This window comes from Drosophila montana, unplaced genomic scaffold (assembly GCF_035044405.1).
Source record: "Drosophila montana isolate Dmon_TW-CO22-7 unplaced genomic scaffold, ASM3504440v1 contig_1687_1, whole genome shotgun sequence".
NCBI lineage: Eukaryota > Metazoa > Arthropoda > Insecta > Diptera > Drosophilidae > Drosophila > Drosophila montana.
Genome location: NW_026996616.1, coordinates 786881 through 811786, shown reverse-complemented (window position 1 = coordinate 811786; position 24906 = coordinate 786881). Strand labels below are relative to the sequence as shown.

Here is a 24906-nt window from a genome sequence, read left to right as displayed (position 1 = left end):
ATATCGTGTGTGCGTGTGTGTGTTTGAGTGTGTGTGTGTGTGTGTGTCGAGGTGTGCCGCGTTGAACTCTTCGAATCCTATCTATTTTATAGACGTGACGATAATTGAAATATATTCATGTACGTTTCAATATCTTGGAGTTGATAATTGGAATATACATATATTCATTTAATACACAGCGAATATTTTTTTCTCGAACATAATCGCATCAACATCTCGAAAACTCTAAAATCTAGAGACCCGAAATAAATAATATATATTTTTATTATCTCCTCTCTATATCTCCTGCCATTTGCAGCATATCGATAATAATCGAAACGTATAATATACATATTATATAATTTAAAGTTTATATTAGGAATTTACTCATATTCTGAACGTTTTGGCTGGTTTTAAAATAAATTCTCAACACAATAAAAATTATTCTCCCATAACATATATATTTTTTTTTGCACAACTCCTGCCATATAGGAAATATCGATAAATATCGAAACAAATATTATATATTTTGAAGTTTATAATTGAAATAAATGCATATTCTTTTAATATTCTGAACGTTTTTGGCTGGTTTTGAAATGATTTTTAAATAAGATACGGAAAATATTCTCCTAAAATATACGCAAAAGCAGCTTAACTTTCATTTTCGGCATATCGATAACAATCGATACATAATATTGAATTGGAATTCCTTTAGTATTTTGAATTCCTTTGCTTGCCAATTTCAAAGTATTATATTTTAACAAGAAAAAGAAGATGTTCTCCAGAACTTGCTCAACTTTTTTATCGATAACTCCTGCCATTTGCAAAATATCGATATAAATCGATTTTCAGATATGAAACTTACTTAACTTACACAGTTCTAAATTATTTCACTTTTTGAATAGGAAAGGAAACAACTCATATTTAAGAGCTTAAGATTTCTGAATAGATCGGACTATGAATATTTCGTAGTTTCAGAATGTGTTTTAAATACAAAGGCAGACTATATATACATCTTTATAGGCCGCTTGAACTGAGGAACTATAAGAACTATAGATTGCATATTCGACATTCGGGAATGCCCAAGAATATATTTGATATATGCGCTTGATCCCTTTGACGGACTATTAACATCTTTATAGGTCGACTGAACTGAGGGATTATAATTTGGAATATTTGATATATGCGCTTGATCCCTCTGCCAACAGGCAAGGCTATAAAAGCAAATTGGAATTATAATAAAGACACGATATGTTTATTTAGATTAAATACGAAATAATTTTATATGCAGCCATGTCTACGCGTCCGAGCTGAGTCACGATGATAGCTGGGCACCTGACTCTATGACCTGATAAAAAAAAGCAAATATAATAATAATAACAATAATATATAAACTACGTCATTCGCTTCTATTTTATCAATGAATCATTTGTTGTTGTTGTTGTTGTTGTTGTTGTCGCGGCTTATTTCGCCAGTTTCATTTCCATTTCATAAACCACACGATGAAACGATGGACCAAATGGCCAGAAGAGCAGAAGCACCAACTGAATCCGAACCAACCCCAAACAAGAAGAAGAAGTAGAGGAGGAGGAAGCAGAGGCAGGGCCAGGGCCAGGGACAGGGGCAGAGTTAGTGGCAGGCAGCCTGTGGCAGTGGGGGCAATGTCAGCATTCTTGTTGTCTCCAATTCAAGCATAAATATTTATATAAACCCGAGCAGGGCCACCAAGGGATTATCGGGGAGAGGGGGAGGGGGGGTGGCGAAACTGTCGCAACAATAAGCAAACAAAGGAACCCAAAGACTCGAAAATTAAATGAAATTCTTGTTGTGGCAAGTTGCGGGAGGCAGCTGCAACAGAGCGGCCAAAGGGGCAATGGTGAAAGGGGGGGGGGGGGGGCAGGGTGCAGCAGACAAATGATAACAAATAATATAAAGAGCATTCGGAATTCGACCGACTCTGTGTGTGTGTGTGTGTGTGTGTGTGTGTGAGATGCTGCAACACTTAGCTCGACTCACACTCGTGGCAGGAACAGACGGCGGCAGAGAGGTGGAGAGGGGGAAGCGGGGAAGGCAGCTGGCTGCAAGCACTTGAAAACACTTGTGATAATGATTACTAATAAGCCGCACAAACAAACCAGCCAAAGACTCCCAAAACAAAGCACAACAAGAAAATAATTAAAGACTCAAATAAAAGCGAGAGAAGACGCTGTTGAAACCAGTGGGGAGAGGGGGGAGGGGGGGGGGGAGAGGGGAGAGGGGTAGGGCGCTTGAAATAAAACAAACTTCTTTAGCTGGCATTAAAGTTGAAAGACAGAATAAATCGAGAGAGAGGAGAGTACCCAGAACGTATTTAATAAATAATAATAATAATTAATAATTTAATTAATTTAAAAAAAAAAAAGAGTTACAAAACAAACAACTTAGTTCCCTCGGCCGGTGTCGAACTCGCAACCCACCGAACTAACTAACTAGTTTGCCATCGCCGCAAACCTCGCAGCCATCGCAAGAATTGAAACTGAAATAAGTTAGATAAGTTGCACAAACAATGCAAACGTAATTGCAATTCTTTTTATGGAATTCATGTATGTGTGCACATGTATACAGATAACTTCTTTTGATAACTTCTGTGTTTCTTAACCGATCTTAATGCAATTTTCAGCAACAGCAACAGAAAGACAACAGCAAAGATACTCGAAAGAAAGTTAATAAACGACCAAGTAAATCTTCCAAGCAGAATCACTTTGAGGAGTCGATAAGTGTGAACTTAGCAAATTGAAAATTTCTAGCTAGAATTAAACTTTCGCAGCTGTGATCTAGTTCACAGTTCGCTTAAATTTGAACTAGTTACAAGCGACTTTAAGGAAAACGACTGAGATTCGAACACCTTGGAACTAGTTCCGTTGACTTCAAGGCTGTGCTCCTGCCTGTTTTGTGAGGCTTCACCCCCCCCCCTCCCCTCACCCCTTCTGAGTTTGACTCTAATGAGCATTAAATGCTGTCAACTATGAAGTAGTTCCGGTTCCACATCTTTAAATCGTCCCCTTTTTGCATTGCATTCAATTGAATATTGAATTTGAAATATAATTCATAATTGAAGCAATCAAATTTCCATGAACTCTTCAGCTGCGGGCAACCCTGCCGAGAACTAAGACTTGCGAGGAGAGAGAGAGAGAGAGGGGGGGGGGGGGGGGGGGGTTTTCTTGATTGCCCTGACCGAAAGCCACTTGAAAGGGTTTCGAATGCGACGGCGGGCACCGACTTTGGCACTGGTTCTGGAACTGGTTCTGTTTTTCGTTTTTTGTTTTTTGTTTTTTTTTTTTGTGGCAATTGAAATGACACGCGCGCCGCGTTTATGCGGCAATTAATGCTTAAATTTAATTAAATGCATTCTACGAGTGTTTCGAGTGCGTGAGTGAGTGTGAGTGTGAGTGTGTGAGTGTGTGAGTGAGTGTGTGAGTGTGAGTGAGTGCATTCATTCACTTGCCAGGCGACTCAGGCGAGTTTCAATTGCAACTGGAGCAAAGTGCAGCCTACGATAATTGATTTGGCTGGGGAGATCCAATATCCAATCCCCCAATTCATCCCCCCTAATTGATAAGCTAAGTGGCAAGTGGCATTAAATCAGCCCAGCGTCTGCCATTTGCCAGATCAAACACAATTTTCAAACTTGGCAGAATCCCGAATTTCAAAATTCCAAGCGGCTCGCAGAGATCATTAAATACGGTTTTATGGACTGCACCGATGCAGACGAGGGGGAGGCGGAGGCGGGGGCGGAGGAGGAGGCCAAGATTTATGGGCTTGCCATGCCCAGATTTATGTTCTACCAACAGAACAGAACAGAACAGAAGACGCAGATTTGTTGTCGTCATCGTCGTGCTTCTTCTTCTGTCTGTCTGTCTGTCTGTCTGTTTGCTTCCCCTCTGTTTGTCAAAGCAAGTTTTCTTTTCGGTATACCCTAGAGACGGTGTCCATTAGAAATAAATTTAGTTGTATGTAAATGATGTCTATAACAAATAAAAGCAGGCATGCTTTAACCGTAACCTATTCAAGTCTGCTGCTCTACAAGTTCATCTGCTAAATGAACCGGTTCATATCAGTTCCACCACATGAACCTGAAGGCGAGACATCGTTAAGTCGATTAGGAGGACTAGAATTTAATCTGCCCAGCCATGAACTAGTTCAATGCATACAATTGTGAACTAGTTCCGGGTGACTTGGGGTGAATTAAATAAAAAATAAAACAGTTTAAGCCTATTTTGCAAAAGAACCAGGTTCGAACCGAGAAATTAACAATTGACAATCGAGCTGGAGCCTATATGAAGCCATCTTTATCCAAATTTCTTTAGATGTGATCTAATTCGTCTTTATCCAAATTCCTTCAGATATGCTCTATGTTGCCTCTGCTCGATCTATGCCTTAGTTTGTTTGAAAATTACAATTTCTACACATAAGAATAGAGAAAATACAGTTCTTTTTTTATAGAGCTGTCTTTGTTTTACCTTTTCAATCAATCCTTCGCATTGTGGCATCAGCTCTGGAACCAAAAGAACTTTCGATTAATATATTTAGCCATATCATAAATGTGAACTACTTAGTTGCCATCTCTCAAAGCATAGAGTAGTAGCACTTGAATGCATTCAGCATATTCTATATACACATATTTAGTCTAAAGTCAAGCTAGATCAATCCGCTTTTCGCTCTACCTCATAGAACTCAGAGACTATTCGAGCTAGATCCGACAAATTTGGTATGTGATATGCATAGGTTAAGAATATTTGAAAAATATTTTATTTTCTGCTTAAAGACTGCACACAGAATGGGCACAGGGCATATGACAGTCGAGCACTGTCCACCAGAGCAGAGATATGTTTTTTTTTATTAACTTTAAAATTTAACTTTTTCTTTAACATTTCATTACCAAATCTCGCCAGTTGACATGAAGCTAAACATGCTAAATGAGCAGCCAACTGGCCGCGACCTCAAAAGACCCAACGAAATGGCCCAATAACAAGGCCTAAAGAGGGGGGGGGGGGGGGGAGGGGGGAAAGAGAGAGCGGAAGGGGAGGCGATTAACACAAACGTGACACGAGTAGGCTATATAAAATGTAGAATGCGACCTGCTGCAGTGTTGCACAGTGTTGCACGACAACATCAAGTTTTAGTGTTGAACAGCGGGCGCCGGGCACGCGGGGCAGCTCGAGTCCAGTCGGAATCAGGTCTAGCTTGTTGCTGGCGACCAGTTCTTGGCTTGCTTTGATGGTTCAGTGGGTGTGCATTAAGATATTCAAAAGCCATTAACATCGCATTGATGGCTCCGACGGGTAGTTCATAAACTTGCCGCTCACAGAACTAGTTCTGAACTTTTATGTGCCATTTCCTACCCAGCTAATGTTTCAATCAAAAAAAAGACAACTCATTTTCAATATGATTTTTAAATTCGTCAAAAAAACTGCAAAAGATTTGATGAGTTTTTGTTGCTGCATTGTGCGAAAGTTCAAATGAGTGCGTTGCGCTTTAGTACCAAGAAACTGAATTGCAATTTATTTTTAAGGCTTTTTCAACACTTCATTAAGCAAAGAACTAGTTCGCAAAACACATGCGAATCCGCAAGCAACTAAAATAAATAGAAAAAAATAAAAAAATAACACTTTAAGACGCATCGTAAAAACGGGAGAGACGGCGAGAGAGAGCGCGGCCAGTGTTGGTTAATGTGCGGGGCAAGTGTCAATTGGTTGGCGACAAAACAGCAAATGACTTGGACCTGCCCTCAACTTTGGCTTGGCTCCAGCTGTTGTTGTTGTTGTTGGGGGCTTGGGGCACTTAAAGACGCAACATGGCCATGTGGCAACGTGTAGGTGCTGCACTTAATGGCGTCCATAAAGCCGCAATTGCCGCCGCTGCTGCCGCTCGACGATAATGAAGTTGCATGTTTACACTGTGCTACGTGGGTGAAGCGGCGATTTGATGCACATGTACATGTACCTGTCGAATGGGGTATATTGATTCTGTGAGCGTCTTTGCGACCGAATCTTTTTGAAAGAAACAAGACAACAAGAAGTTAAGACGACCTAGGATTTCGGAAATTATGATATAAAATATTGTATATTTTCTTATTTCAGACGCAAAACAAATTTACTTAGTTTTTCGATAGTTTATCTCATTTCTTAACTATCGATAACTATCGACTGGGAGAAAAGATAAGCACATCTCGAATAATATATTAGCTACAGTCAATCAATTTAATTGCGATAGTTTTCCTCATTTCTAAACTATCGATAACTATCGAAAAGACAAGCATAGCTCGATGATGACATTTTTTGGAAATGTAAAACTTCTTTTCAAATGTTCAGCATTGAGTTTTCGGGTTATCTACTCACTTGATCGCCTAAAAATATCGAAAATTCTCGCCAATAAGCACTGAAGTTCTGCAGGAAAACAGAATGCGGCCGAGGCCCTTTACAGGGTATCCTCCGAGGCGAGAACTCGCGTTTAGATCATGCTTCGTTTGGGTTTTAAAGCCAGTTTACCTGGCTTCACCTGCCTCATTAGCAACAACTTTTCGTGTTGACGCGCCCAACAGCCCCTCCACAACGCCACGCCCCCGCCCAGCCCCTATCCCCTATCCCCGCCCCCGCTCCGCCGCCTCTGCTCAGCTGTGGAGAGTGCGCTTTAAGTGTTCCTAAGTAATTACATTTTGTGCAAGCCCCTGCGTGCTATAATCAAAGTAAAGGTGCATTGAACTGGTTCCACCCACAAAATCGATTTCATTGGTAGCCCCTCTCCCAGGCCCCCCCCCCCTTCCCTTGACGGTCCCGACGGTTCGAGGCACCGCAAAACATCGCCTAGCAACGAGACCGCAAAACATCGGATGCACCGTTACTTGATCGATATCGATGAATATCGATTAATATCGATTGTCTGATCTGTTGATCGTGCACTCGTGCGACTTTGCCAGCCTCGCAGTTTTAATGCCCATCGATATGAGTTGTTGGGAAAAAATAATCGATAATTTATTGTTCTCTTCCTCTTCCTCTTACATTTACAGCCTTCTGGTGGGCGCGCCCTTGGACCGGAATCGACAGCCGAACACGAATGAATCGGGCGCCCTGTACAGGTGCCCCATCTCGACGGACTACAACGATTGCGAGCAGGTCATCACCGATGGACGAAGATGTAAGTGGAGAAAAATACGTATAACTAGATGAAGAAGAAGAAATACTAGTATTTTTTTAAATAATAAGCACTACGTATATAATTTAAGCCTAATTTAATTGAGTTTATCGAAAAAAGTAGTCGCGAATGCTGTCAAGATTTTAGTTGAAAATCTGTATTTAATCGAAAACAAATAATGTTAGTTCATAATATGCGAGGTGAAGGTTATTTCAAAAAGAAAGAATTCGAAAATGGAAGCGAAACTAACCAAAGCAAACGATTCTCACATTAGACTTATGTCAAGCTTTTGATAACCTTTAAACGCAGTGACTAACACATTTGCCGCGATCTGTGCGAGATCAGGTTGAGGTTGAGTCTTCGATTCTCTATTTGAACATAAGTATTATCTAGTAACTTGTATAGCTATTATTATTATTTTCCTAGGTTAGTTTCTGTCTGTACATAAAATCGCGTGCAGCTGTATAAAGAACTGTGACTAAAACGTTTCTAACTGTTAGTTAATTACTATAGTTAATCTATATAGTATATAGCTATGGCAACATCTGGCTATATCCATAGTAACATTAATTCTATTTATTGTATAGAACTAGTTTCTTAATCAATATTTATTCCAACACAAACATATATATATTTATTATAATTTCCTTTGTTTTAATTTTCTTTTCTCTTTATTTTTGTTTTCGTTCTCTTCTTTACGTAAATTCCCCATCCAAAAAAAAAACCAAAACAAAACAAATCAAATATATTTATATATATATTTAAAATATTCGGTGCGCATATGGAAAACTCATTTAACTCTCCCAAAAATTATTGACCAACTATTTTCGACATTTACAAAAAACAAAAACCAAACGATATCGAAAATAAAAAACGAATTTATCATTTAGCATCTGGCGGAGCTTATGAACCTAGTAAGTGGTATGGGTGCTTTATTTGTTGTAACACACACAATTTGATCAATTCATTTGTTTGTTAACAAACTTACTTTATGATTTGCATTTGCGCTTTGATTTCTCTCTCACATTATTTTAACCCAACGAAATGCGACGAACGATTAACGCATTCGCGATAAATATTGCGCTATCGATAAACGCATTGAGATTTGCCTAATTAACGCACACTCACAATTTGTATATAATCGAACAATAACAAATCTATCGATAAACGGCTATCACTTCATGTACAGTCACGCACGCATGCCGTAGCTAAAGTTAACGGCACTTGGGGGGGGCCGCCATTTTGTATTTGTTGCATGCGCCGCTAAATGCAGCTGAATCCGCCGAATCAAGCACATGGCACACACACTAACACACACTTAAGCTTGTCTATAAACATACATTTATTCGATTTCTGGCAACAATTTACATGCCAATCATAATATCTTTATCTTTATCTTTATCTTCATCTCTATATATTTATAATATTGTATCGATAATTAGCTACTTATTTATTAGTCTGCTGCCAATTAGCAGCAATCTAGTTGACGCATTTTGACCGAACAATCATTGTAATTAACTAGTTCGTCATATCAAATCATCGCTTAGCGCTGTGAGAACTCGTCGAGCACGATCGCTTCGGAGTTCCTATTTGGCTTTGGGGCTAGTTTTGCATTCGCGTCAGGCTAACAATTTGTTACTTGCCATAAACTATAACTGAATGGCAATTGGCCGCAGCCAACTTAACGATGCTCTAGCGCAGCCAACTTAATGGCATTCGCTGCGAATGCAACCCAGTATTGGGCATGCCGTTGCTTAGCCCAAAAATCATCAACGTCGTACTTTTCGCATTTCCAATGCCGCGACTTGCCTTTCTTCTTATCGCCGTTCCCTGGGGTAATATTAATTTGAACGTTTTTAGGAACGGGCTTTTTTGATTCATTTGGCAAAGCAAATTTATATTTATCTTAAAGCTGAAATTCGAAATACGAAATTCGACCTTTGATTTAGCAAAACTAAAATATATATATGGAAAAGAGAACGAACATTCTATGCTAAAATGTATTTAAATGTGTTTGAACATTTAAGAAAACATAAATAGACTGTGAATTTTTAAATATTTTTAAAGTATTTAATGCCGCTGGTGACAGGTATTAATAGTGTATATAGGGACGGAAACATTATTTTTTCTTCGAATTTAGCTAGAATTTTGTTTTATAATATGGAATTAAGATTTAGAGAAAACTGCATCATATAACAGACAAAAACTATAGTAATCTATACGATCTCAGAGATTATAGGAGGCAACTTTCGTTTGTGTGTGGAAAATATTGTTCCAGCTACAGGGTATTTGTTAGTCGCGCACACTCGACTAGAGCGATTTAACATTGCTTTTGCATGAGACTTTTGTACATTGAAAACAGTTATAGACGATTTGGGAAAGATTTGTATGCCTTACTGCAATGTTTTTGGGCAGTCTCCCTTCCCCCCTCCCCCTCCTCTCTCTCTCTCTCTCGTTAATTTACTGCACAGCTTCTCATTATTGCTATTTTGCGGTTATTTGTTGTCATCACTTGTTGGGCATTTCCCCTGTTTCATTACCAAATTGTTTCGCAGAATTTACAGCTGCGTCAACGTCTGCGACTGCGCTCCATAATTCTTTTTTGATACCCTTACGAAGAGTATTATTCGTTTCTTCACAAAGTATGTCATTAGGGAAACTTGCTATGCAATTTTTTATACTTGCATCTATCTATATCGAAGTCGAACGGATCGGACCACTTTGCTATATAGCTTCGATGTGAATAATTGATCAAAAGTGGACTTCTAATAAAAAATTGTTTTTTTTTTTATACTCAAGCATTTTGTATTCCAATTAAGAATAAATTATCCCAAAATCCTATTCCATTTGAAATTTAACTTTTTTTAGAGAGCTTTGTGGGATATGTTTTATGTAGTATTACATTTAGAAAGAAGTAAAATTGATTTAAGTATGAATAGTGCTTATATCAAGAACCTAAAATACTTAAAACAATCCCAATTTATTCTAAAACCAATTCTGTTCTTAGATATCTTAAGCTCAAGCTTAACTTCCATATGATAAATCAGTCGGAAAGGGTATTCAAATTTCGCCGTGCCGTTCATTTAGTTTTGTTTTCTCTTTTGAAGGGGGACAATTTACTGCCAATTGGCGTCTCATTTAGCTTTAATTATATTTACCCGGCTTCAAATTATTTAAATATTGAGCTGTAAAGTCATTTGCAGCAACAGCTGTGCATATGCCCCTCCCCCTCCCTCCCCTCTCCCTCCGCCGCCGCCGACAATGTTAATGTGCCGTTCGCATTCCAAATATTTGCAAAGCAGCGACGGCGGCGTCGACGTCGACGTCGGCTGTGGCTGTGCCCGTTTTGCAGTTGTTCTTCTTGTTGTTGTTGTTGTTGCTGTTGTTATTTCTGGCCTTTGCTATTGGTAACGCGCGACAATCAGAGCGTGCTGCTGACTGTGGCAGTCGGCCTGCCACTGCCACGGCGCCCGAGAACGTGACAAATTTTACAAAATGCAAAAACCGAAGAAGAAGAAGAAGAAGCAGAAGAAAAAGCAGCAGCAGCAGCAGCAGCAGAACGGGAACAACAACAATTGCAGCGGCATAAAAATAAACTGCGGCAAAACGCAAATTTGTGTGGCATAAAGAAATTCTTGTGCAACATGCGTCTCGACATTTTTGAGCCAAATACCGCACATAGCGATAGACGCGACACGCACCACGCCCCCAACCCCTCCAATGCAGGCCAGCTGGCAACCCAATAGCCCACTGCCAATGCCAAAAACGCGCCGCGCAGTGCAAAGTTCACTGGGCCTGGGCCTGGGCCTGGGCCTATGCCAATAAGAAGACAAAGAAACACACACTCACACACACACACGCACGCACGCACGCAACTGCAGCTGCGCCTAAATCGCGTGGGCCGCAGGTGTGTTTAATTTGTAATGCGACTTTCACTCGGCGCGTTTTAAAACGCGTCAAACCCGTCAAAGCTGCTGCCGCCAGAACAGCCCACGCCCGAAATAAAAAAATAAAAAAACAGGCAGTAAAAGGCGCAGCAGCAATTCAAAAATCATAAATGATAAACTCACCTCTCCATCCAAAACTGCAATCAGCTCTCTTTGCCCCTCTCTCTCTCTCTCACTCTGTACCTCTCTCTTTGCGCTGCGGGCACACTGTTATAGTCATTTATCATATTTCAACACTTTAATGCTTTAAAATGCATTTTAAATCAATTTCGTTACGTTTCACACAAACTTATTAACGCTCGCCCACTCTCTCCATCTCCCTCTCGCTCTCGCTCTCGCTCTTCCTCTCAGCACATCTTTCTATTGCGCATGTGTGTCTGTATTGGTGCAGAGCCGCCTAAGCAGGCGCAAGCAGCAACATTCCAGTCACACTGAGGTCTTGCATCCCGTAAACTTTACAAGGCAATGTTTGGCTGGGATATGTTCATATACTGATTATGGCAGGGACGAGTTCATGACCTACTTTTAATATGGCGAATTAAGAACGTTTAATGAAGGACATGTCTGTGCTTAAAATAAGTTTTTATACAGAGCTACAAAGGGTTGTCAAAAGGTTACAAATCACACTTGCTGGGTAGGGCTGCCATCCTATTTAGAAATACTAAATTTATGTTAAAATTATTTTGTTGCATGTTTAAATTTTTAGTTGAAAAATAATATGCGCTAATCTTTTACTCTTTTACTCGCTCGCTCTCTCTCTCTCTCTCTCCCGCTCTCACTCTCATATGCATTTGCTTAGTCTAAATTGTGCTGCAATCGCATGTCACTTTTGCTTCATGCTTCGTTTAGTCGTATATTTTGTTTACACTTGTTGCTGTTGATATCATTGTTTTTGTTGTTGTTGTTGTTGTTGTTCTTGCTGTTTCTCTTCTGTTGCACATGTGCTGAACAGCGCGACTCGTTTCTGCAGACATCTATAAGTAGAGCAAGCCCCGTTTCCCCCCACACTTGACTGAATACGTCGGACCCCACTGCACATGTGCGCAAGGTCTGCCTGCATTTGTTTTTCCCCTGCTGCGTGCTTTCTCGCTTTCTCTCTCCCTCTCTCTCTCTCTCGACCGATCAGCGTTTTTGCTCATGTTATTTAACAGCTGTAAATAACAGCTTAACAGCATCAATAGATGTTACCGTTGCTCGCTCGCTGTAAATACTGTAAATTTGAGTTTAGACTAGCATTTATTTTTTCGAATATCTTGTAAAATTAAAAATTAAAAAACCAACTGTACATATGAATACATAATTACATATTGTTTTTAATGCATACTCTATCACTTATGTTGTTATTGATGTTGTTGTTATTGTTGTTGTAACTGATGCGACACATACACACAGACACAGACACACACACACCCGCACATACACACACACATATTTACACATACACACACACACTTATACAAATTCGTCACACACTTTGCTAACAAGAACAAAAAAACTACTTTGCACTTTTCTATCTGCTTACTGGCGCCACCTACAGCCTACGATGTCGACGAACTGATACCGCCATCTAGCGACGAAATCAAGGAGGGACAATGGATGGGCGTTACTGTACGCTCCCAAGGCCTAGGCGGCAAGGTAAGCACCAGCCCTGCGATTTAATCCCACTCTATGATACGATATTATCTAACTGATTCTGGATTTTATCTCAACCCCCCACCCCCACCCCCACCCCCTCGTCAGGTGCTGGTCTGTGCGCATCGCTACGTGACGATTGTGCGCGAGAATCGCTATGGACAAGGTCTGTGCTATGTCCTGACCAACGATCTACAGTTCGACGAGGTCTACGAGCCATGCAAAGGACGCTCCGTGCAGAGGTAGGTGAAGAAAGCCCAGAAAATTCAACGGAATGAGAAAGGATTAAGGGCCTAAAACTATCAAGATATTGTATATTCTATATTCCGCATCCTTGGGGATCTGAACCCTAAACTAAAAAACATAGTCGAAGCTGTAAACCGATGACATTTGGAGCTGGTAGATCTGACTTCCATTAGGATTAGGTTAAATTCAGCTTACTTCATTCCCTAAGGATCTTAGGGAATACCAAAAAAATATATATATTACAACTTTAAAGATAGTATCTTTAACCCAAAGTGGAAAACTAGCGAACCATGTAGGTGATAGAACTCTATAAACCAAAATTGGGACTTTTGTTGGGAGTTATGTATAAAGCATAAAAATCAAAAGAAATTGATAAGTTAAATACTTCTTCAATCCATGGGAAACTTGAAATCCTTAGTTTAAAGTTGGAATCCTTGAGACGCGATCGAGTTGCCAGAAGTCCTTCCAAAAAATATAGAAAATCCACAGAAAATTGGGAAAAACGAGAAAAGCTTTGCTTCCGCAAGGAAGAAACTTGGGGACCCGAGTTTTGGCGTACAAACAAATATAAAATATTGTGTCGAGCATATTAAAAGCAGAAACATAAATTTCTCGAATGAATCAATTCGAAATGGCAAATTTGTCATGGTCAGGTTTGATTCATTCCCATTCAAAAAAGAGAAAAAAAAAAGTGTCAAGGTGAAGTTTCAAAAACGAAACTCTCCCACAAAAAAAAGGGCGGGGGGTGGGGGGAACTCAGCGCGTGTCTAGCTTCAGTTTAAGCCAATTAGCATGCAGCGTGTGTGTGTGAGGTTAGGGCGAAGCAGGAAAGCAGGGACAGAAGGGACAGGAAGAGGCGAGGGACGTGCTGGTCAGGTGTGACAGCGATGACGTCGTCGTCGTCGTCGTCGTCGTCGTCGTTGCAGGAACTCATGTCATCAGGGCGAAATTTCAATTTATTTAAATGTCAGCACAAGCGGTGGAAGGGGGCGGAGGCAGGGGCAGGGGCAGGGGGCAGGGGGCAGCTGGGTAAACAGGGTGTGCCCAAAAAAAAAAACATAGAATAGATTGCTTTATGATGTGATATGGCATAATGTGTGAGGCATGCTAGATGACGTGCACCCGGACTTGGACATGCAATTTTTCATTGCGCTGGCATCGCGTGCCTGACCCTGGACTCATTATACCCTTCATACCAAATGCAAGAGAGAGTAGTTTAGTTGTTGGGCAAGGTTCGTCTGGCCTCAGAAATCTTAGAGCTAGAGTTAGGACTCCTCATGAGCCTTCTTCAAAGATCTCGCCATCGCTAAAATTTCCAAACGTCACAGTTTGAAAGTCACTACCTTCGGGGTTACAGTTTTACATTCAGCTACCGAATCAGGAATCAGACGGAATTCATCTACGTTCACAGTTTGTCAATCACTGTTTACAGTCTTAAAGTCACCAGTCCAATTAGCATATAGTTACAGCTTTAATTAGTAAGTTATTCCCTTAAGTCACAGTTTGAAAGGCACTGTGTTGGTGTAGGTCAGTGCTAAAGTCAATAATAGCCAGATAATGCGGAGAGTAGTTTTTGCTTACAATTTAAAAGTCACCAGTTATAGTTTCTATTCAAGTTACCGTTTGACAGCCACTGCCTTCGAGGGCTTACAGTCTTGGATTCACCAGCTAAATAATGATGAAGTAACATTCCAAAGTCAGAGTTTGTGAGCCACATATTACAGTCTTAAACTTTCCAAATTAAGAATCGGGAAGTAATTACCTAAAGTCAAAGTTTGAAAGTCATTGGTTACAGTTTAAGAATTGTCATCATAAGCATGATAATTCCTTGAGTCCCCGTTTGAAAGTCACTGCGCTCGTAGGTTACACGGTCTTACAGTCACTAGCCACATAATCAGCAAGATTTTCCTAAAGTCACAGTGTTAAGCTGCTTGGTAACAGTTTTAGAGCCACCAGCCTAATAAACAACAGTTAATTTTGTCAAGCAGTAAGTATTTTTACAGTTGGTAAGTCATTGGCTATTGTTTTAGAGTCAGCATCTTAAGGTGGATAATACCTTAAGTCACAGTTTGTTATTGATTATAGTTTGAGAGTCAGCGTGTTCGGGTTGAGAGCTCCAAGAGTTACAGTTTGAAAGTTGCTTGCTTCGGGCGGGCTACAGTCTGAGATTCGCCAGCTAAACAAACTGAAAAGTAATTCCCAAAGTTACAGTTAGAAAGCCACCGCCTTCAAAGGCGTTACAGTTTGAGAGTCAGCGTGTTCGAGTAGAGAGCTCCAAGAGTTACAGTTTGAAAGTTACTAGCTTTGGTTCTGAGAATCGGCAGCTAAACAAACTGCAAAGTAATTCCCATAGTCACAGTTAGAAAGTCACTGACCTGACAGGGGTGACAGTTTGAGAGTCACGCAAACTCTTTTCGACTTAATCTCGTTTAAACATAATGAACACACGGTATTTAGCAGTCGGTCACCGTCCGACTGCCATATTCTTGGCCATTTATTAATGTCGTGCAATCCACACACACACACACACACACACACACACACATGCAGGCAACACGAGGACTACGGCTTCTGTCAGGTGGGCACCTCGGGCGCCCTGCTGGATGACAATACAATGGTGCTGGGCACACCGGGCCCGTTCACGTGGCGCGGCGCCATTTTCGTGACCGAGATTGGGGGCGAGTATCTGGAGCGTGACAAGAATATGTACTATAGCGATCACTCCGACGCCAGCTCCCCGGTGGATAAGTACAGTTATCTGGGCATGGCCGTAACGGGCGGCCGTTACTTTGGGGAGCGGATGTCGTATGCGGCAGGTGCGCCCCGGTCGAACGGCCACGGCCAGGTGGTAATCTTCGACAAGGCGAACACAAGTCCGATACCCGTGCGGCTGATCATCGACGGGGAGCAGTTCGCCTCGAGCTTCGGCTATGAGCTGACCACGGCGGACATCAATGGGGATAAGAAACCGGATCTGATTGTCGCCGCGCCCTTCTACTTCTCGAAGAGCGACGGCGGCGCCGTCTATGTGTATCAGAACGCCAAGGATATGCTGCCCAGGCAGGCGACGCTGCGTCTGACCGGCGCCCTGGAGAGTCGCTTCGGTCTGGCGCTGGCCAACATTGGGGATCTGAACAAGGACAGATGCGAGGATCTGGCCGTGGGCGCGCCCTACGAGGGCGACGGCGTCGTCTACGTGTATCTCGGCTCGCGTCAGGGCCTCAGCGAGAAGCCCTCGCAGCGGATTCAGGCCTCCGAGCTGGGCCGCAATCTGCCCCAGCCGATACGCACCTTTGGCATCTCGCTGGCGGGCAACACGGATCTCGATGGCAACTCGTATGTGGATATGGTTGTGGGCGCCTTGCCCGCCGCCGTCGTCCTGCTGGCCCGGCCCATCATCAACATCCAGACGACCTATCGCAGCAACGAGACGCGCAATATCGATCCGAATCGTGCCGGCTGCCGCATGGATGTGTCCACGAATCTAACGTGCTTCACGTTCGAGGCGTGCAGCAGCATCGATCCGCACGAGCAGCTGACCAAGGAGCTCAATCTGATGCTCAGCGTCGAGGCGGAGACCTTCGAGCATCACAAGAAATTCTCGCGCGTCTTCTTCGATCGGGATAACAAGCGCAGCAACATAATCAGTCGACCGGTTCGCGTCCGCACCGATGGCCGGATCGAGTGCCAAATGGTCACCGGTTACATCAAGGCCAACACTCGCGACATCCAGACGCCCATTCGCTTCCGGCTCGACTACAAGCTGGAGGAGCAGCCGCTGGCCGATTCGCCGCTCGACCGGCTCAATCCCATCCTTGACCAGACGCAGGCCTATATCGAGTTCGAGGGCACCTTCCAGAAGGATTGCGGCGATGATGATCTCTGCGAGAGCGATCTGCGACTCCAGGCGGAGCCCAATCTGACGCCAGAGGGTAAGTTCCTCACTTCTAACTAGTTCCCGGAACCAGTCGCAGTTCCAGTTCCAGTTCCAGTTCCAAACGAATCACAGCATTAAGCTTATCTGCGCTTTAAATTAGAAAAAAATGTATTAATTTGTTCATAATGTGAGTCACTTTTGGTTCCTGGAACTGATTAGTTCCTTGAACTAATTCCATTACAATCGAATTAGACTTGCAGTAGCTCACAGAGCACAAATGAGTCACTTTAGTTCATGGAATTAACCAGAACTAACCAGTTCCTTGAACTAGTTCCATTACAAAAGAATCCGAGTTGCAGTAGCTCGTTGGGTACAACTAATATTTAAAAATAAAAGCAATACCTTAAATTCTTTCCAAAATGAGTCACTTTTGGTTCCTGGAACTGATTAGTTCCAGTGAACCAGTTCCATTACAAAAGAATCCCAGTTGCATTAGCTGATATAGCACAACTGCTTGTTACATATGAAAACAATTAATCAAATTGTTTCCGAAATGAGTCACTTTAGTTCTTTGAACTAGTTCCATAACAAACGATTCACAGTTGCAGTAACTCACAGAGTACAACTGCTATTTAAATATAAAAAAAAAAAAAACAATTCATCGAGGGCTTCCCCTAAGTTAGGTCATTTAGTTCGCGGAACTGGTTCCGAGCAGCTATGCACCAGTTCCTTGCTGAAGAACCACTTAATGAACTTATTTTTGTTGCTGGTTTAACATTTAAATAGTTTATCTCAATTAAAATAGGCTCAGTTCATTGAACTGGCTCACTAAAGAACGCGTATAAGCTTTGAGGCGCTGGAACCATTTCCGAGTTCCAGTAAACCAGTTCAAATTCCGTTTACATAATTCATCACTCTGAGAATCTGATTAGAAATTTAAACTGTTTGACTTTACTTAATCAGCTTAGTTATTGAACTACTTTCAACTAGTGTGAACTAGTTCGCAAATCGTTTTTGTAACTAGTTCACCGTTTGTTTGCTTTAATGTGTAACTAGAGCTTGATGATTAAATGGTATTAAAATAGTTCCTTTATGGAACTAGTTCAGATCCGTGAACTAGTTCAGTTCCGTGAACTAGTTCATTTCCGTGAACTAGTTCACAATGAAAAAAAAAATATTTCTAATTGAATTTTGTCTGTAACATTTGTTCTTTTTCAGACGGTCAATACTCACTGATCCAGGGCAACAAAACGGAACTTGAGGTTATGGTGAACGTGAGCAATCTGGCGGACTCGGCGTACGAGGCGCAGCTCTTTATCGTGCATCAGAAGAGCGTCTCCTACATAGCGACCAAGAAGCCGGTAAGTGAACAGCTGAAGGCTCGTCTTCTACTTCTCCAATAAATTCCCATCTCATTCGCCAGACGAACGCGACGTGCAACAGCTTCAACACGACGCTGGTGGCCTGCAGCCTGGGCAATCCGATGCTGCGGGGTACCACGACGCACGTAACGATACGGTTCGATCCGAACAGTTTGGAGCTGGAGGAGTCACAAATGGTGTTCCACATCTTTGCGAATAGCACGTCGAAGCTGGTCGGTGAGCAGAAGCCGGAGCGACGGCTGACCGTGCTGATGGTGCGCCGGGCGGAGCTGACGGTGCGCGGCTGGGTGAATCCGGAGCAGAGCTTCTATAGCGGCGCGGCCAAGCTGCAGGACTCGCCCATGGAGCTGGACGATGTCGGCTCGCCGCTGGTGCACACCTATTCGATCTTCAACGAGGGTCCCTCGGCGGCGCCCAAGGTCCAGCTGGTGATCTCCTTGCCGCTGATGCTGGAGAGCGGCCAGGGCCAGGGCCGGGAGCTGGAGCAGGGCGCCAAGGATCAGTATCTGCAATATTTGGAGGACAAGCCGAGCATCGAGACCGGCCAGGGCGAGTGCACGGTGGCGCCCGAGTACATCAATCCGCTCAAGCTCGCCTCCAAGGTGCCAGCCAGCCTGCGCAGCGCCTCCTACCTGAACGCGCCCGCCTCCATGACCAAGTGGCCGCTCCACCGACAGCTCTCGGCGACGCCAGCCAAATCTCTCAATCTCAGCCAGAGCCAGAGCCAGCACAAGTCTGGGCAGGATTACGGCCGGGCGAATCGCTTGCCGCGCAACACGCTGGAGCGCATTGTCCGGCCGGAGCGCTTCATGGACGGACGGATGGAGGCCGGCGTCAAGGGCAAGAAGCAGCAAATTGTCGAGCTCAACTGTGACAAGCTGACGGCGCACTGCATCAAGATCCATTGCGAATTTTTCGCGATGCCGGCCAAGACGGAGGCGCAGGTCACCATCAAGGCGCGACTCTGGAACTCGACGCTGGTCGCCCAATATCCTCGGGTCGATCTTGTCCGCATCATATCCACCGCCCATGTCAAAATACCCCAAAACTTTGGTGTCGAGCAGCTCGAGAACAATGACAATGTCTTGGTACGTACGAATTTCGAATTCTTGCATTATTATTTAGACAAAAAAGGGCAAATTAACTTGTTTTTGAGCCATCGTGCTGGTTCGAACTCGGCACAAACTACAAATAATGAATAAGTTTACGAGTAGCCAAGGTTTGAACTAAGACTAGGCTACAAGCGTGTGTAAGAGTTGAGCTTACCAACTGAATCTTAAGGTTGGTTTGAGCCAGCGACTTTTTTTCTTGGGCTTGCAGCCCTGTTAAAAATAACTATTGAACATTTATTCTTAAACAACTTTCAAACGAACTGAGAGCCAAAATCTTAAAGCCTGCAATTGAAATTTTGATTGAAATCCACGCTTAAGTCTGTTTTATGGCGAATTCCACTCGCAAGTGTGGAATATGGGTGTAAAAAACGATTGTTTTTGCTTCAATAATGTCTGACCTAAAAATGAATGAATTTAATGACTTTCGAAAGTCATCTTCAAAAATCTATGCAAATTGACATTTAAAAACGGTTTCACAGCTTTCGACAAATTCACTTCGCTGGGTGAAAATCGTCGTCGTGTAAATTGAAAGCTTGAAAAAGTGAAAAGAGAGAGAAACAAGCGAAATCTAGCCGAATATAGGTTAGTACATATACATAGCATAAATATGTGTACTATGAGAAATTAACCGGCGTTGCTCGACCAAAGCAAATGAATAATATTGAAAATGTGGCACGGACAGCCTTTTGCCTTGCATTAAATGGGGGAATATAAAGTTAAACAAGCAACTTATAGAATTTTGAAGCATTTCGGGTAAATTAGAACCGGCGACTTCTCGCCTGTTAGTTCAAACCCAAAGCCTGTCGGTCAGAATCGACATAGATATTGATATACATATATATAAATTAGACAAAGCGAGTCAGTTATAGTTACATTTCCCTTCGACAGGTGGAGACACGCGCCTATCCGGAACTGTTGGACCAGCAGCGGGAGACGCATACGCCGCTGTGGATCTACATATTGGCCGTGCTGGGCGGTTTGCTGCTGCTCGGCGCGTTCACGTATGCGATGTGGAAGTGCGGATTCTTTAAGCGAAAGCGGCCAACGGATCCAACGCTGAGCGGCAATCTGGAGAAGAATAACGAGGAGAAGCCCTTCCTAGGCGCCAAGAGTAGCCATAATGTTTTCTAACAAGAGGGCACCGTCGGCTGGGATCTGGTGCGACGCATTGCACCCGCCAGGAAGCGCACAAGGCTCCGGCTCCGGCTCAGGCTCAGGCTACGGCAGCTGCTGCTGCTGCACACCACGCCACACTACAAGCAACAACAACAACAACAACAGCAACAACAACAACCATGTGGCTGCAGCTGGCGCAACAACAACAACAACAACAACAACAATGGGCCTGAGGATGAGTTCGATGTGTTATCCCTGACGCCGCCGCCGCCGCCGCTGAGCGTCTTGAGTTGGGGCAGCGATGGCTACTACCAGGCCAGCGCCGCCTGGTGGGGCCACATGTGAGGAGGCGGAGGCGCAGGCTGAGGCGAAGGCGGAGGCGGGGCAGCAGCAGGGCGCGGAGCACCTCACGCACTTAACAGATTCTGGTTGTGGGACTTTCAATGTGCCATTTTGTTTACTTAAGTCGCGTCGCCAGCTGGCAAATCCGAATACAAATCCGAATACAAATCCGAATACAAATCCGAGTACAAATCCGAATACAAATCCGAATACAAATCCGAATACAAAGCCGAGTACAAATCCGAATACAAATCCGAATACAAATCCGAATACAAATCCGAATACAAATCCGAGTACAAATCCGAATTCAAATCCGATTACAAATCCGAATACAAATCCGAATACAAATTCGAATACAAATCCGAATACAAATCCGAATACAAATCCGAGTACAAATCCGAATTCAAATCCGAATACAAATCCGAATACAAATCCGAATACAAATTCGAATACAAATCCGAATACAAATCCGAATCGGAATCCAATTCCGAAACCGAATGCAAGTCCAAACCGAAGTCCAAATCGGAATCCAAATCCAAATCGGAATCCAAATCCGAATCGGAATCCAAATCCGAATGGGAATCCAATTCCGAATGCTAATTCAAACTGAGTCCAAATCGGAATCCAAATCCGAATCGGAATTTAATTCCGAAACCGAATGCAAATCCAAACCGAAGTCCAAATCCGAATCGAAATCCGGATCGGAATCCGAATTCAAATCCGAATCGGAATCCAAATCTAAATCCTAATCGGAATACAAATCGGAATACAAATCGCAATCCGAATCCAAATCGTAATCGCACTCCGAATCGGATTTGGGATTCGGATTGTCTGACGCTTTTGCCAGCGGGTCGATTGCATTGTCCGTTTAGTCTTAAGACTCGTTATATGCATCCATTTGCCTAGGTTATAGAAAGGGCTTTTGACCAAAACACACACACACGCGTACATCATTCAATCAATCATTCGCCAGATCATGGAGTTCTATCGAAATTGTGCACACATAACCTCACTTTCTCAGCTTTTCACACAACAACAACAAACTAAAACAATGTGACCATATTTGTTGCTCGTTCCGATTTCCGAGGCACTTGAAAGTTTGTCTTCTTCTGCCTGTGTGTTGCCCTCTCGCTCGCACTGGGGCAGTGCCATCGAGCTGGCAACGCATTTCGCCGTCGATTCGATTCGGTTAGATTTCTTTTGCCGCCGCCTGGTCACACTTGTGCACATTTTAGTGGGCCCAGCTTTGTATCATATTTGTTATTTATATAATGCTTAAGATTGGCTTTTAAGTACAGTTCAAAATAATTCCGAATCCCTATTTTAAATATATCAACGACAAAAGCTCGAAGCCCAGCCCCCCCCCCCCCCCCTCCCACCTTCATCTCCCCTGACGACACACACACACACACACACGCATGCAAACGAATAATTATTACACTGCCAGAAATGACGTAATACGAAGTTCCAAAATTCTCGAAATGTTATTGTGTGAAAAGTATTAAGTCTCTATCTAACTATTTCTTAGCCAACCCACAACAGATGCAATTCAACTCAACCATTTTTTTTTTTATCCTAATCTTAAGCTTAATTTAATCCAGCAAAAAGAGAAGTTAAAAAAATCGAAGAAAATCGAAAAAAAAAAAATGCATTAATGTGTCTTTTAAGTTCCAAGCTGTTGCATATACAATACATTAGAGCATTATTTTAATCTGTGTCGCATAAATAAATATAATTTAAATATAAATCTAAATATATATATTTATATATATATCTATATTATGTAGCTGTATATAAGTATTAGTTTTTGGCATTTAAGTTTTAGCAAGGTTCAAAGCGAGTTCCGTGCACTTCTCGCTAGTTGTACATAGCTTTCTTAATTTTAATAATTTTTTTGTCCATTTCCACTTTAAATTAAATTAAACACTTTTTTTAAATACACTTTTAGTTTGGCATTTAATTGGGAGGCTTGAGATCTTGCCTGACTGGCGCCAGCTTTTGGCAGCTGTTTGAACTGTGCTTCAAGCGCCGCCTCAAACTATGTTACGAAAATGTCCAATAGATGGCCAAGTTGCATCCAAGTTGTCGTACACATAGTTTGCCTGACTGGCGCCAGCTTTGGGCAGCTATTGAAACTGCTTAACGCGTCGCCTGCAAGCATGTTACAAAAATTACCAATAGATGGCTAACTTGCCTAACCGTCAGGACTAACGCGTTTTATGACTATTTAAGTGAATGCTTTCAATTGGCGCGCCAGTGGCGAGTGGCGCCATCTATGCAACGACGAGCGAAGCGTTATTTAAATTTCACATTAACGGCGCGCGCACAAAAGTAGGCAATGGAGAAAAACACAGCACATATGACCGACTAGTCAAATGCCCTGCGATTATAACTTTCAAGTGATTCTTCTTTATTTTTTTTTTTAACGTTTTTATTTGAATTGCTTATCAACTTAGAATTCGGCATAAACTAAAATGGTTTTTCTTCACATTTTTGTAGTTTTTGTATATGAAATTACACTAAATAAGAATACGCACACAAAAATTAGTAAGTGTATTAATGGAAGCATAACTGTTTGCAGCATTAACAAAATTCATAGATTACAGTTAAATGTAATGCTTTTTTTTTTGTTTTGTTTTTGTTTTTTTTTTTTTATTTTTGATACAAATTTTTTGTTACATTTTTGTCTTTTTCGTTGTTGTTGTTTTTTGTACAAAGTAAATGTATTTAAATATATGTAGGTGTGTGTGTGTGTGTGTGTGTGTGTGTGTGTGTGTATAAAAATTAATGATAAATCAATAAAAACGAGAAATTATATGTATATATGTATATAGGAAAATGTGTAACTGGAAGAGAAAAACTTGGTTTTTTTTGTTGTTTTGCTAAACAAATCGATATCGTTATCGATATTGTTATCGATAACCAATTGTTAGGTTAGGTTGAGGGAAGACAACGTTTCATCGTTTTTTTTTTTCTTGAATTTCGTAACGAAAAGAGGAAGAGCTGATGCGCGTGTGTGTGTGTGTGTGTGTGTGTGTGTGTGTGTGTGTGTGTGTGTGCGTGTGCGTGTGTGTGTGTGTGTGTGTTTCTCAAGAACCAAAACTTGTGCTTAAATTAAATATAGAAATAATTTTGTTTACATATATATATATGTGTGTGTGTGTGTGTGTGTGTGTGTGTGTGTGTGTGTGTGTGTGTGTGTGTGTGTGTGTGTGTGTGTGTGCGTGTGTGTGTAAGTATATATGGACTATAGTTTTAATGTATGCGTAAAGCAGTTGATATAAGAGATAGAATGTAAACGTAACCTTTTTCATAATTAAATACATACCAAAATAAAAAAAAAAGAATAATAATATAATAATTATAATAATCATATTTAATAAAATAAAATATATTTATATAAAAATAATAATAATAATGCAAATAATATAATAATAAATAATAAATATGCTGCTTGCACGTTGCTTTCCGCTTTCTGCTTCTTCTTCGTTTTTTTCTTTAACTTTTTTTTTTTTTTATTTATTTTTTTTTGTATAAAATTATTGTTTAAGGCACTTTGAGAATTTGATTTACACCCATTTTCAAGTTGTATTTAGCATTTCGTTTTGTTTCGTCTAACTTGTTAATGCTTCTTCTTGCAAATTGACATAAATAGTTAAAAAAAAAAAAAAAATAAGAACAATAATAAATTAATTGGGGAAAAGAATTAAATATGTGAATTAGTTGTGCGTTGCGTTGTTTATAAATTAATTGAACAGTTTTTTTTCAGCTCATGTTATTCATATATCTATATATATATATATATATCTATATATATATGTATTTGTATAGCTAGGTTTTGGAGGCAACTCGTGTAGAAAATGTTTACAAAACTTTAATAATAATTTAATTAATTAATTGCCTTAAGTTAGGACTTCTTTTTGTCTCATGCAAAAACAAAAAAAAAAACTCTTAATTACATTTTAATTATTAATTAACACTGTGCTCAGTTTTTAATTATTTGCATTTTTTTTTTTTTGTAGTTTTTTTTTTCGCTTGATTCGTTTTTACAGCAAAGGTTGAAGAACAAGCGGCGTAAAGGGGGAAAAACGCTTACTTTGCAA

General features: G+C 41.5%; 2 protein-coding genes across 2 annotated transcripts in view; both read left to right on the top strand.

The window, feature by feature from the left end:
* Positions 1-21118, top strand: part of mew (multiple edematous wings) — an 88811-nt gene extending 67693 nt beyond the window's left edge. The window contains exons 2-9 of the mRNA XM_064700113.1: positions 7025-7152; positions 8040-8063; positions 12634-12731; positions 12837-12970; positions 15525-16906; positions 18070-18212; positions 18275-19321; positions 20234-21118. Coding sequence (XP_064556183.1) covers positions 7025-7152; positions 8040-8063; positions 12634-12731; positions 12837-12970; positions 15525-16906; positions 18070-18212; positions 18275-19321; positions 20234-20476 — 3199 coding nt within the window. The 3' untranslated portion in view covers positions 20477-21118. The remainder of the gene's footprint in view (positions 1-7024; positions 7153-8039; positions 8064-12633; positions 12732-12836; positions 12971-15524; positions 16907-18069; positions 18213-18274; positions 19322-20233) is intronic.
* On the top strand, positions 20763-21413 carry LOC135440810 (circumsporozoite protein-like). Its single transcript, XM_064700174.1, has one exon. It carries the CDS (start codon positions 20763-20765, stop codon positions 21411-21413), a length of 651 nt encoding a protein of 216 aa, XP_064556244.1.
* The last annotated feature ends 3493 nt before the right edge of the window (positions 21414-24906 follow it).

Coding starts and splice junctions, on each gene's coding strand:
- LOC135440810 (XM_064700174.1), top strand. CDS start 20,763: ATGGCTACTACCAGGCCAGCGCCGCCTGGTGGGGCCACATGTGAGGAG.